The 15,016-nt window shown below is 37.7% G+C and overlaps 1 protein-coding gene across 2 annotated transcripts in view; it reads left to right on the forward strand.

Moving 5' to 3' along the window:
* The window catches only part of LOC134527289 (uncharacterized), a 488,639-nt gene that overhangs the window by 359,786 nt on the left and 113,837 nt on the right, over nt 1-15,016 (forward strand). For both annotated transcript variants that reach the window (XM_063359834.1, XM_063359833.1), the window contains one exon: nt 12,950-13,285. In XM_063359834.1, the coding sequence (XP_063215904.1) occupies nt 12,950-13,285 (336 nt within the window). The remainder of the gene's footprint in view (nt 1-12,949; nt 13,286-15,016) is intronic.

A 15,016-nucleotide genomic window follows, 5' to 3' on the forward strand; every position in this document is an offset into this window, starting at 1 on the left:
AACGAGGCTTTATATATACACAAACAACACTTTGAAACAATCAAAAATGCTTTGATCTCTACAAACGAAAAACAACCTGATACGTCTGCGTACCTAAGGCAGGTTGATGTCACGGATCGCGCGACATTTACAGAGCTTTTAACACTCGTGGGCGAGCAACCGAAGCTTGTAAGTAAGGAAATAGTGTCCGGTATGGAATTTCAATTTAATACTTTGATGAGTTCTCTACGCGAAGATAATGCTAAATTTATTAAGGAGTCTTTATCGAGTATTGAGGATAAATTTGATAGTCTCGTTAGTGGAGCTACTTCATGTTCTCAGTTTCCACATATCGTTAATCAAAGCTTGAATGCAATGAGAAATCGTCTAGACCTATTGTATAACCTATTGGGAAGGAAGCTAGCGGACAGACCTGAAAACCAGCCAGCACAGTAACCATCTGTATCGCTTCCGGTTTTAAGAGGTCCGTCGGTGAATTTGTCTGGTGTACCATCTGTATCGCTTCCGCGTATTACCGTACCGGTTCAGCTTCTCATTATACCCACTACAGCTACTGCGCTTAAAAGGCATCCTTAATGTATAAAAGCCTCTATTTACGCTCACATGAGTCAGTCATGGCTTCAGAAGCAAGAAAGCTCCATCACGTCATACAAAACGTTCGTGAAAAATATTTGCTAGCCAAACGCGCGCGCCTGGCGCGGGATACAGTTAATGAACAGGTATTCAAACCGATCACATTGCGTCTCGAGAGTTCTTCTGCTGCCGCAGATAATTTATCGGCTGAGGTGAAAAAAGAATCCGCTACACACATCGCTGAACCTGAGATTAAGACTTTCTCTAGCGAAGGTGAAGAAGATGAAGATGATTTACCACTGATTGTTCATTCCGGTAAACGCTCGGCTGCGTCACGTGAGCCGTTGGGTGAGGAGCCCGGTCCTACCTAACCGGATTCAATTCTAAAATAAAACGCAACAATCGCTGGTTCTTGGAAAATAAGGAAGTTGTTTTCCTACCTAATAATTTACTTCGCATAGATGATGAACTTATACAACCTTCGCCGGGATTATATGAGCTATTGTTTTCGAAAGAACCTAAGGTGTATTCAGAAGCTGCATTGCGTCAATACACACGCTTGCTGCGGTCTACTAGCGCGTGTTATAAAAGAAATGATGCGTCATCCAAACGTTATAAAAACACCGATCATGAAAAGTTCGGGCTCATTAAGGATATTTGTCCTGTCATTGCTTCCCATGAAGGCAGTGGTTTAGTTGAAAAACTAGATTTAAATCGTCGAAAGGAATATGTTTACTGGAAGTCGGTAAATGAATTATGTGATCGGCTTAGATTATTACTTGCATCGCAAAAATCCGGGAACACGAGCCATTCAAATGAAGTGTTGGCCATACTAGAATAACTCATAGAATCTGGCTACATTAAAAAAAAATTACTGCCAGACGCGGTATTGCGCTTGAACTTCACAAAAGCGCACGCAAAGTCTTTCCTCGGAGACATGTAATCACGCATGGTCTCGGCGATCTTTTACAGATCGATTTGGTGGAAATGCAACCTTATCACCGTTCGAATAAAGGATTCAGATATATATTGGTTGCAATTGATGTTTACTCCAAGCGGGCTTACGCAGTTCCGGTACTGAAAAAAACTGCGGAGCTTGTGGCTTTAGCTATGAAACGTATTCTAAAGGATTCTGGAGGTTTCACTCACGTGCACTCAGACCGCGGTACCGAATTTTATAACAGAAGATTTCAGACATTGATGAAAGAACATGGAATCAACCATTATTCAACCAACAGCGAGCTGAAGGCCTCGGTCGTTCAACGCTTCATTAGAAGTTTAAAATCGCTTTTGTTTACGGAAATGACCGCTCAGGGAAACTATAAATGGCTACCGCTCTTACCAAGAGTTATGGAAATATACAATGGCAGATTTCATAGGACTATCGGTATGAGCCCCAACGAGGTGAAAGATAATTCTCTTCTTAAAACGGTTTACAATGTTGTGAAAAAAATAGATCACAGGCGAATTAAAGCTAGTGTCGGAGATCATGTACGTATCTCAAGAAATAGGGATTTATTTGCAAAAGGTTATTCCGTAAATTGGTCCCACGAGATTTTTAAAGTGATAAAAATACGCAACACTTACCCTAGAACATACTACTTGTCTGATCTAGATGGAAATGAAAGCAAGGGCTGTTTTTATTCTCAAGAAATTCAAGTGACGAAGTATATAGACACTTATTTAATTAATAAAATTCACAAGCGACTTCCTACACGTCTTCTAGTCAGCTGGAAGGGATTCCCAGAATCAGTAAAAACATTTATTTCTAGAACAGATGTGGAAGATTGATGGAGAGTGAACCAGCCATAACAAAATTCTAAAGGCGGATGTCTGGAGACCCTTGGAATGGTTGGGGTGTGACACGTTGTGTAGACTCCTGCAGCCGCTCACGTGTCGCGACTCAAACCCCTTCCTCCCCCTTGTTATTATTAAAACTAACAAGGGGTGTGTGTGTGTGGAACGTTTCCGTCGCGACACGTGTGCGCCTGCACCCCCACCCCTCTGCGAGCGGCTTCCCTATGCGGGAGACAGTCTCACACGTGTCACGACTCAAACCCCTTCCTCCCCCTTGTTATTATTAAAACTAACAAGGGGTGTGTGTGTGTGTGTGTGTGGAACGTTTCCGTCGCGACACGTGTGCGCCTGCACCCCCACCCCTCTGCGAGCGGCTTCCCTATGCGGGAGACAGTCTCACACGTGTCGCGACTCAAACCCCTTCCTCCCCCTTGTTATTATTAAAACTAACAAGGGGTGTGTGTGTGTGTGTGTGTGTGGAACGTTTCCGTCGCGACACGTGTGCGCCTGCACCCCCACCCCTCTGCGAGCGGCTTCCCTATGCGGGAGACAGTCTCACACGTGTCACGACTCAAACCCCTTCCTCCCCCTTGTTATTATTAAAACTAACAAGGGGTGTGTGTGTGTGTGTGTGTGGAACGTTTCCGTCGCGACACGTGTGCGCCTGCACCCCCACCCCTCTGCGAGCGGCTTCCCTATGCGGGAGACAGTCTAACACGTGTCGCGACTCAAACCCCTTCCTCCCCCTTGTTATTATTAAAACTAACAAGGGGGAGGAAGAGGAAGGAGTTGGAGTCGCGAGGGAGTACGCGCCGTCGCCGACACGTCTGCCCTCGCGGCTAAAGCCCTTGGAAAAAAAAATATTTTTTTAAATATATTATGACTATGAATGCACAATACATTTCTTTTAAATGACAAATGACGTAATAAGAATACTTTTTTTTATTAAAATTGGTGATATATTATATATAATATTACTTAAGTAATTAATCCTACTGTATATATTTCATTTCCCCGCAATACACACTACAAGAGAACATTAAGTCTTTAACACATAAATAAAAAAAAAACGGTGTTTGAATTCGCCGAAATACGTAAAGTATAATTTTTTTTATTAACACGCTATAAGCATAAGTAATGCCTATAGCTTTTTTTATTATTATAGACAGACATGCTACACAACAAATTAAGCATATATGACTATACTGGTCTAGTACTACAAGAAAACATGGCTACACTCCAGTGTTTGTGTTTTGAATTTGCCATCTAGTACTACTACTACTATAGTCATAGAGTAGTGGCTGCCGAAATAATATTTTAAAAAAAAATTCAAACTTGAGAAATGTAAAACAATGACTATAATGGGTAGAAAAAAAAGATGGCGGCCTGGTATGCTGTGCTACAAGATGGCGGCCTGGTGTGCTATGCTACAAGACGGCGACCTGGTATGCTGTACTACAAGATGGCGACTTTAAGCAATCGATTGTCATACATATAATATTATTTAATTTTTTTTCTTTCAAAGTTGGCTGTTCTGGTTACTTCCTAGCAGCCGAAATTATTATTGTTTTCCAATGTTGAAATAAACATGGCTGCCTGCCCGTTTTAAATTTCCCGCTTAGCACTATAAAAAAAAATGGCGGCCGACTAGCAGCCGATGCGCCTCGTTTAAATTTACCGCCTAGCACTATAAAAAAAACATGGCGGCCGCATAGCAGCCGACACTATATATTTTAAATTTCCCGCTTAGCACTATAAAAAAAACATGGCGGCCGACTAGCAGCCTTTGGGCCTCGTTTAAATTTACTGCCTAGCACTATAAAAAAAACATGGCGGCCGACTAGCAGCCGATGGGCCTCGTTTAAATTTACCGCCTAGCACTATAAAAAAAACATGGCGGCCGCATAGCAGTTGACACTATATATTTCAAATTTCCCGCTTAGCACTATAAAAATTAAACATGGCGGCCGCATAGCAGCCGATGCCCCTCGTTTAAATTTACCGCCTAGCACTATAAAAAATATTCCCTTTTCTTTAAAAAAAATTTTATAAGCATATATACAACATCTGAAATTATTTTCTCCAACAGGGTCTCGTGGTCCTGTGGTTAGCGTCACGGACTAACGATCCAGAAACGAAGGTTCGAATGCTGCCCGCCCTCACATTTTTATACTTGTAAAAAATAATTCCGGCGCGCGCGACACTAGCACTACCTACCTTCCTCATTTAGAAACATACACACACCTCCACGTGACGTCAACAACATTCCCTCCACGCGGCTCCCGGCAACGCCCACCCGGCCACGTGGTGCCACGCCCCACGCCTGCCACGTGGTGGTACGCCCACTCGCCCACGTGCTCCGACAACCACCTGTTTGTTTGTTGACAGTAGAACCAGAACGGCACGCTGCCCCTACTACAGTCAACTTTAGATATTACAACCCTTTACAATTCAGGAGAAAGTCATTGTTCCTAAGCAGTTATGATTAAATTTGGTTGACTAGCACAAAAAAAAATTATAGAATATCAAAATATTAATTATTTAAATAACTATTGATCCTTTTCTCCATTTTCATCTCATTCCCCCCTCATCCTTCTCTAATGGTCTGTCAATTCTAGTGATTGTCAGTCTATGTTCTCTTCTGTGTTTCGTTTTGCTGCTTCTCTGGTATTTAACCAGCACCTATAACTGGAATCCTGTTACCTTGTAAAACTTTATGGGTTTATTTATAGTGAAAGTACAATATATTTATGGCAAAACGCAGTCATGGCGGACATAAATTACCTCCTTGCAGGTCACGTCTTTATCATTTCATTTCACCCTGCCTGTTTAGTAAATCTTTGAAAATTGCCCCTATCCGTTACTTCTTTGTGTTAGTCACCTAGACGGAAAAAGTTTTCGTAAATAAAAAAGAGTGTTCTTGCCAAGGACCTTATTTTGTGAATATTTTTAACAGGAAACAGGGATGATCATTTCAACTAAACAGGGATAGGTCATACAGTACCGACCGTTGCCAGTTCTCACTACTGATGCTAGGTAGCAGCACTTTACTGGTGTTTGTGAATAACTTTTACCTTCATAGTACATATTCTTTGGCAAATACCGTTTTTGTTCAGAGTTGTGGGAACCGCGAGCCAGTGAAGGTGTTAGTTCACATTTCATGCGTGATAAGTTGTTTGTTTCCTTTTTAGGATCTATTTAATTTCTTGAGTATATGGCCACATTACATGGTTAAATTCGCTTTATTATTTTAGATAAATGTGCAGCTGGCATTAATGTTACTACGGTGCCATCGTACATTTCCAACCACCCAATTGTCGTCCGATACCGACTAAAAATATAACTACAAAGTAACACATTTAAGCTCCTTTTTTTTCTCTTTCCAGATAAAAATGGCTGAAAATAAAATAAGAAAGGAAAATGGATAGAGAACAATATCGGATCGGCAATACAAGAAGTTCTTTCACACAAAATGACACGTCAAGTGATGTTTTCTGTTCCATAAACTACATAAAGAGAGAGACTGATAGCCATTAAATCTGGTGAAACAGTGAATGGATGGGCAGATTTCAAATGACTATTAATAGTGAAATGGAAAAATGCCTTTTTATATATATATATATATATATATATATATATATATATATATATATATATATATATATATATATATATATATATATATATATATATATATATATATATATATATATATATATATATATATATATATATATATATATATATATATATATATATATATATATATATATATATATATATATATATATATATATATATATATATATATATATTAGTGCTGGGCGAAGTTTGAAAATTTCGAACCGAACCGAACCCTTACTTTCGGTTTGGTTCGAAACCTCTTAAAATATATTCGAAAAACCGATTGTTCGTTTAAAAAAAATTAAGTTTTTCTAATTTTCTAACACCCCATTTGAGACCATCCACAAAACAGCACAACAAAATTCCATTACTTGTAATATTCCGACTTATATCGCATAATCGTCTCATCAACAATTTCAAGCGCCAACAAAATAAAGAAATTTCTTATTAATCATCACATAACTCGCATAGCATTTATTCATATAGGCGCGCTTTGTTTTTTGTTTACTGTAGGGAATTTTGTATGCATTTCTCGTACTACGTATTATAAACTATTGTACAAATGCCAAAGGTCTTGTGTATTATACCCTTAACTATAGTGCGTGTACGAGAAGTGTTGTAAAATCACCAAAGATTGTGTACCCCATACGTTAAACTAAAGCGCATGTACGAGAACTCTCGTATTTGGGCAAAACTGGCTTGATCAAGTTAATACAAGACAAATGCTGTAGGAAATGATTATGTGAATTACGTATTTTAAATTACTGGGATGTATTTATTTTCTTTGGCCTTTTTGGTTATAACAGTCAGGTACTGAAAATATTAATTTTATCTTGTGTATCAAGTAAATTTTACATTACGGTACTAAGTTGACTAGCGTAGTCGCTGCAGCCATCATTATTTCTCATGTTTTCTTTTTTTCCAATGCAAATTTCCATAACCACACTTCTTACGTTACGTTTACAATATTATTGTTCTTGAGGTGATTTGCGATGAGCAGGCTTACGTCGTTTAAGTTTTCCAAATGGAGAAAAGATAATGACGACCCAGATGACCCAGAACCACCCCAAAAAAATGTCTTAAAGTTTCTTCTGACGAGCAGCATTCTACTTTTTTTTTAATGTTCTATTAAAAAGTTTTACTTATTAAAAATGTTAGGTTATGTCTACCACAAAAATATGTTATGTGGCCTTATGCTGAATGTGTGTTATCTTTATAATATTATATTTTTTATAATGAAGGTTATTGTACACTGAAAAAGGAAGATAGTCTTTTTGAAATTTAGATGGTACTTCTTCATGAATTAAAAGTTAGTATATATATATAAAGAAATTAAATGCAAAATGATTTTCTGTAAACTGTTTTCTTTCCTTCATTATTTATTGCATAAAATTTACTTATAAAATGTTTTGCAATGTTTTAATAAAGCTAAGTTATATAATGTTTTAATTTTTCATATGGCTGGAAAACCTTTCTTTCTCACCAATCAGTTAAAGACCAAAATGCTGGTCATCGGTTCATTTTAATTCAAAACAATAATTAATTATTTCTGTATGAGGTTCGGTTCGGCTCCGTTCAAAATTTTTTTGCTATGGTTCGATTCGGTTCAGTTCGAAACCAGAGAACTGAGGTTCGCCCAGCTCTAATATATATGCAAGTTCAAGACAACAGACATGCCCCTCAATTGGAGGGAATAAATTGAATTAGCATTCGATTTGGCCGAGCCTTTAAGTTGTTTCACCAGTTTAATAGGGAACACAAACTTGCTGGGAAGCAGTTTTATTATGACTTGATGCTCGTCATCCAGAGCTTTCTTTGAACTCCAGAGTCCACAAGTTTTCAGAGAGCTTTAGGCTCTACCAACTATCAAGTATATCACTTTTTTTTAATAATTGTTCTGAGCTACTTTCTAATCTCAATTTCCCAGCCAATAGAACACACAACTGTGATGGAGACTGGGGTCTCAATTGTTCATGATAATGATGTCAAATTGATCTCACACATAGGGAAAAGGCAAGTAAGCAAGATAACTCAAGAGAAAGAGGGGAAAATGTTTTTGTTTTACTGTGTATGAATGCTGCTGGGAACATGTTTATTCCTCCGCTCTTTGTTTTTTGTAATAAACAAGTAGATGCTGTTCTGAAAAAAAGATGCGTCTCTAGGAAGTATTTTTGCACCTGGGAAAGTGTTGGATCACTGCTAAATTGTTCTTGAATTGGGAGGAATTGTTTGTTGAGAGGAAACGTCACACTAAGGAAGAACCAATCCTCCTCATTCTTGATTGGCATAAGGATCTCATTGTTAGCATGTTTGCTAAGAAAAATCACGTGCTCATGATTAACCTACCACCACACGCTACGAATAAATTGCAACAATTAGATTGGGCTGTAATGTAGCTTTTCAAAGGAGCATTCAGTCAAGCTTACAGTGTCTGGATGAAGAAGTATCAACCTTTAAAATCTGCACAGAGAGAGATGTTGCTGGTCTGGTTGACACTGCCTACACTTCACTCAGTTTTTGCCTGTACAGGACTTTGGCCTTTCAACCCAGGCATGCTCTCAGATTTGGATTTCATTTCTTCTGAGCACTTTCGACAGCCAAAGACTACTGATGATGAAGCTGATCAATGCCAGTCTGCAACATTGATGCACTTATTGAAGTTGAATGTTTTCAACTGCATAATTACCTCTTCCTCCAGCTGAGCTTACTGAACTGCAGCCTGGACCTTCATCGCTTTCTCCTAAAATCAGCCAGAACAGGAAACTTTATCAGCTCTCTCACCAACCATTCTGATTGGCCAGCAACCAAAATATTCAACAACTCTCATTCTAATTAATCTCACTGAACCCCAACCAGAACCTCCATCGTCAGCACGTGATTCAATCTCACATATTAATGTTTCACTAGCTTCTTCTTCTTCTTCGTCATAAACTGTGTATCTCAATAAAAAATATTGAAAAGATATCTCCTTACAAACCTTCAGGAGGTCAAGATGAAAAAAAGAGTTCTGCAAACAGAGCAATCAGAGATCCTTACCTCAACACCTGATAAACATTTACTTGTGGAGAAAAAAAACTGACTGAAGAGAAAAGGTCTGAAAGAAATTAAGAGAGGTGAAAAAATCATAACTGCAAGAAAGTTCGCAGCCACTGGAGAAATGGAAAGGAAGAACGATCAGAATATCCCTAGAAAGCAAATAAATAAACTGTATTTTGGTGAAAATTGTAACAGTGAAAACCTACAGAAGACAAAACCATGTGTATCATTTGTCGTGAATCATTCGAAGAAGATTTTGTGTAGTATGTCTAATGTAAATGTTGGGCACATATTGAATGTACCATATTTACCATTAGAAGGTTTTCCCCTGCGCATATGGGTCACACCTTTAATTTTGGCCAAAAAACCTAACATTTTCACCCTTAGGATGACCCCTGCATATTGGTTGCACCATATATGTCTGCCAGTGTTCCTTGGATACAAGTGAAGTGTTTCTTTTCCCAGCTTATTGACACATAAGAAATAGGACACTAGTGACCCTCTGCTATTCTTTGTCTGTTTACAATGGAAGGGTGTGAGGAGGCCCACTTCCCCCCTCCCTCACCATCCTCTAAATTTAGGATCCCTCCAATTCCCATACTTCCTAACAAGACAAAGAGAAAACTGCTATTTTTTATACCCTTGTTTCCCTTTGGTCCATTATATTTTTTTTTTTCCCCATCCTTTTGCCACAGAGAAAAGAGGAGGCAAGCTACTCTTTGTCAGTTCCTTCTATTAAAACTGTGAGGCTGGGGGAATATAATAGGTGCTCTTTTAAACATCAGTGATGGCTGCAGTTTTGTCATGGTATGTTCAGTTGAAAGTGTGGCAAATCTTATTCGAAAACAATAATTATTGTGCACAGTTGCATCATGAACACCTATCAAGATAGACACATTAATTGTGTGGGTGCCTGTTTACGGGACATTTATAACAAAGAGGAGGAGGGAGAACCATCTACACTGCCACATTCCCTCACGCAGGTGCGCGCGCGCGCGCACACGCACGCACACACACACACACACACACACACACACACACACACACACACACACACACACACACACACACACACAGTGTGTCTCTCTCTGGCTGGTATATTTTTAGATTTTCCTCTCCTCCCCTCGTCCTCACAGCACACTACAATAACTACAGTGTGTTCACGAGATTCGTGAAACTGCTGAGATATGTTGATTAAACAATTTATACTTACCCATGAAGTTATATTTACTAAAAAATCAACATAGGTTAGTTACTTACGCACATATTCAACCACACAGTACAATGTTGTTTTTTTACACTAAAAATTGGCATAAATAGTACGACCCACGCACAGGTAAATACAAATATTTAAAAATTTACTCTCTTTATGGTGTTTTTCTTATGAAAAGTAATATTAGAGGTTTTGTTTTTGTAAGAATTTTCATTGAATTGATATTAATGTCAGTTCATTGTGTTTTTGAGTTTCTTATATCAAAATTTTATTGTTATAAATATTAGCTGTAAAAACTTAAAACATCTCAACGAATGGCTGGTCGGTACTTGACGACAATTTTTTTGAACTCTAAAAATATACTTTTTTATTTGGAAATAATAACATAATAACTCATGGAATGTTAAAGGAAAAAGGTTAGAGCTTTTAAAGAAGGCTGCACGAATGTTTATGACGTGGAACGTAGTGGGCGACCTTGTATCATTTCTGAAGATATGGTGCAGAAAGTTGGCCACAATATTAAAGAAAATAGTAGTTTTACGTTTTTGTTATCATCTGAATGTTTTCTCCTTACACTTCACTGATCTGACAATGAATTTCTGCCACTGTCACGCCTTCAGCGCTAAGAAAACGAATCAAAGTTGGCGTAATTCTCATTTAGCGAAGGCATTTTAGATATAAACAAATGTAAAAGCGGTCAAATGTTTCCGTTAATGGTGTCTGTGGCTGGCCAACAATGTAGGTACACAGCCTACAATGCTGAAGCGGTCTAATTTTAAAACGGTACTTACTTTAAAAAAACTTACCTCGTATATTGTTATTTATAAAGTGCTAGTTATAATAATAGATTGTCTCAAAATGTGATATTTAAATACATTATCTAAATTATTGTTAAAATACTTAAGGTGGTAGGACTGTATGACTCTTCCCTATAGACCTGTGGAAAAAAGTTATTCTCAATACACTTTGCAATCTTATCTTAAAATAAACTACCATGATTCTACTAATCATGAACTGCAGATACACTAGAGTCTCGTTATAGCGAGGTGTCACGGTTCCGGGTTTGATCCTCGCTATAACCGTATCCTCGCTATAACTGAATTGGCAAATTTTGGCCCCCAAAAAATAAAAATTAACCGAAAATTGCATGAAAATTGTGTTTAAACCTTTATAATTGGAAAATAACAGGTTATATTAACGAAATCTTAATTTCTGTGAGCAGATGTGTGAATTATCTTTAAAACGATACCCCACAAGTACGGAAACTATCACCGATTGCGTCAAAATAACCAGAATACCCTACCATGCCACGTAAGTATAGCATCTCAGCCTGCAATCCGCGGCCGACGCAGCATTGTCCTGCTATCTATTATCGACGCGGGCTGTCTGCTGGCGGCCATGTTGGTTCGGGATGTTGCTAACAGGTGGTGCTAGTGTAGCGCGACAATTTAATTCCTTACAAAAACAAGCAGGAGTGCGGCAACGCACGTACGCCTCAAACGAAATAGTCGCTGGAAAACTAAACTTTTTTCATTTAAAGAAACCTGTAAACTTTTTTTGAAAATAAATTTGGGATTAAACTCAAACCATCACCACCCCCTTCCCGGACAGATGCCCCAACAACCGACAGAAACTAAAGTTACATGAAAACTGTCCTAGCGATTCAGAAATAAATACGGTAGTGCCTGCTATTTGAAAGATAATAAAATAAAAAACCTGACGTGTTTGTAAACGTGTCACACTTGAAATAATTCCAAACAAGTTTATAAATATTTGTGTATTATTAACGCGATCAATTAGCAACAAGTATAAAGACGACTCTTGACTTTTTTGGCCTAACATAGTTATAAACAATGTTATTATTCGTTAATGAAAAGGTCCCAACAAATTAATTAATAGCATTTATACTAAAAAAAAGTGCACATTGTTATGTTTAATGGCGGGAAAAAATAGATTTTGTCTATTTTCTAAATAATAAGAAATGCGTACAAGGCTTTATATTCAAAGGCTTAGTTTATTCGAGTCGAGCATACCTTGGATTTGAAGCCAAGCGGAAGTTTGATAAAAGAAAGAAAGGACAGGATTCTATTTTTAAAGCCACGCACGTAGATGGCGACTGCAAGGCTGAAGAATGTGACAGGTTTCAACGGCAAGATGTCTAGTGGCGAGCGAGAGGGGTGGAGATAAAGCAGACAAATAACAAAGGCGCGCTTCACGCGATCACGCCGTAAATTCCTCAAAAAGACCTCGTTATAGCCGTGTTCTCGCTATTACCGTGCTCGCTATAACGGGATTCTCCTGTATTTGCTACATCTTTGGCAGCCCTACATCACTTAAACTGGATTTACAATGTTGTTAATACATATTACCACTGCATGAATGGAAGTTTTGTGCTGCTCTATCCTTATAGTGAAACATGAAGTAACTATGCAACCTTGGTGCTAGGTAACGTGTTTGTGGTCTAAGTATGGTAAACTGCAGTGCTGATATGTTATATTAAACAAATTAAGATGCCAACTGTTCAAATTCAATTGTTCCTTTTGTGTGACAAAAATTGTGTTGAGGGAACCAATTTTAAGAACAGAAACCAAACAGAGAATTGGGATAAAATAGAACTGATACATCACTTATTCTCTCTCTCCTCACTCTTTCTATCTATATATATTTAGTTTTGAGCAAGACTTAATTTGGGGTACTTTTTTGTAGACGAAGATGATGAGATGCTAGCGACACCCTTCATGAGTCTGCCTTCGAAGCGCAAGCTGCCGGCATACTACCAGCGCATCCAGGAACCAATAGACCTGTCCATGGTGGAACAAAACATTGTGACAGGAGCATACAAGACGGTGGAAGCCTTCGACCAGGAAATGTGTCGCCTGTTCAAGAACAACGTGCGCTTCTTTGGACGCACCTCGGACATGGGAATTGTCGCGACGCGCCTGCGCAAGGTCTACAACCTGGCCAAGGTGGACGTAAAGAGCCAGCTGGAGGAGATTCTGGGGGAGACACCCCCAGCTTCCTTCATCCCCGATCACGACCCAGGTGAGGAACCCCATTTTTACCTACCTGCCATTTACCAATTAACGTATTTTTTCTTGGACCGTCATTTTCCGTATAATATTATAATGCATTATTTTCCTACTTCGTGCAAAAGCATTTCCGACTATTTACATTGTAAAGCACTGCATTGAATAGAAAATTATTAAACGGAACAAGTTAGAACCGCATAGTTTTAAGTTTATTTATTATATACATTATAGTGTGTGCCTGCAATCGTGGCGGCATAGTTTTCCTTTATATAAACCTTTTTTTGAGCCACTTGCCAGGGTGAACCTATATGGCCATGAATCCAAACTTTAGTGACGAAAAGAAAATTAAGTTCATTTGGCTCTCTCTCCTTTGTCAAACTTTAATGAATAAATCATTAAACTGAAGTTGTATACTGGTGTGTGTGTGTGGTGGGGTTTTTTTTTTTTAATATATATATACACAAACAGTGGATTACTATGCCATTGTTTAAATAAGTTTTAAATTAACCTATCAAATTTCTCTAAATATAGAGTTGTTGTGCATGTTCGGCAATGTTTGTTTTACCACCTCAAGTATTTAAGGAAGACAGTTGTTGGCGCTGGATTTTCAAAAATTGTATTGTAAGCGTTTTTAACTTTGATCCTAAACGTTATAAATCATTTTGAAAGTAGTTGCATTGGTTTAACAGAATTACTTCCAATGAGATTCTGAAATTATTAAATGTTAACCACAAATTTACACAAAGTCCAAATATGAATTGTGTAGTTAGATCTCACCATAAAAATTGTAAATATTTAGATGCTTCAACATATACATCTGTTACTTGAGAACCAAAATTATGTTCAACTTTAAACAATTGTGAATTACTGCAAAATTGGATGGATTGTTTTCATCATGTGAAATAATTAAATTCTAGTTAATACATAAAAACATAAGCATCTCTGAAATTTTATTTAGTGTGGTCAATATTTGGTTATTTTTTCCATCATAGTGCAAATAAAAAAATTTTTTAAACACTTACCTCTCTTTACATTTTCCCGCTTTTACATAATTTTTAGGGTTGTGCGAGAATGAGATTTAGACCTCGAGAAATTTTCGAGAAAGAAAATATTTTTCTCGCGAGAAACGAGACGAGAATGAGAAATTTTTAAAAAATCAAGATTTACTGTAGATATCACTTTCAAAATATATTTTTTTGTAGATAAAACTGTTGTTTATCATATAGAATGTCAATTTAGTTGCCTGTGCACAACTGACATATACCACACGTTATGTAAGCCTACACTAAATTATAAATAAACATTCACTTACTTAGGTAAAAGTCTAGTAGCTAACATGTTAATTGTGGTTCCGTTGACTTATCGCCACTTTTTGTGTAATACTGCCACACTGATATGTCCACCTCTTCCATTTTACTGTAAAATCAAAGTTTAATTTGAAAACAAAGTTTACTTCTGTTAAATGTTATATTCCAGCAACACTTTTTTTTTCCACTTGGTTACGCCGCAGTTAAGAAAGAGATAAAGCAGTATTAGGAAATTATTCTCATATTCCTAATAACATTTTACAAGCGTCACATTATTTATCATACCCGCAGAGTAGCTCGCGTAAACGGGAAACACTGGTACTGTAATGAAAACAAAGAAATTTTAACTAGGGAGGCTTTGGCGGGATTCATTACTCGTGACGTCTTACGACTGAGTGAAACAAAGGTGGAAAAGGAAATGGGATGAACATACTATT

This window comes from Bacillus rossius, chromosome 1, assembly GCF_032445375.1.
Source record: "Bacillus rossius redtenbacheri isolate Brsri chromosome 1, Brsri_v3, whole genome shotgun sequence".
NCBI classification, from domain to species: domain Eukaryota; kingdom Metazoa; phylum Arthropoda; class Insecta; order Phasmatodea; family Bacillidae; genus Bacillus; species Bacillus rossius.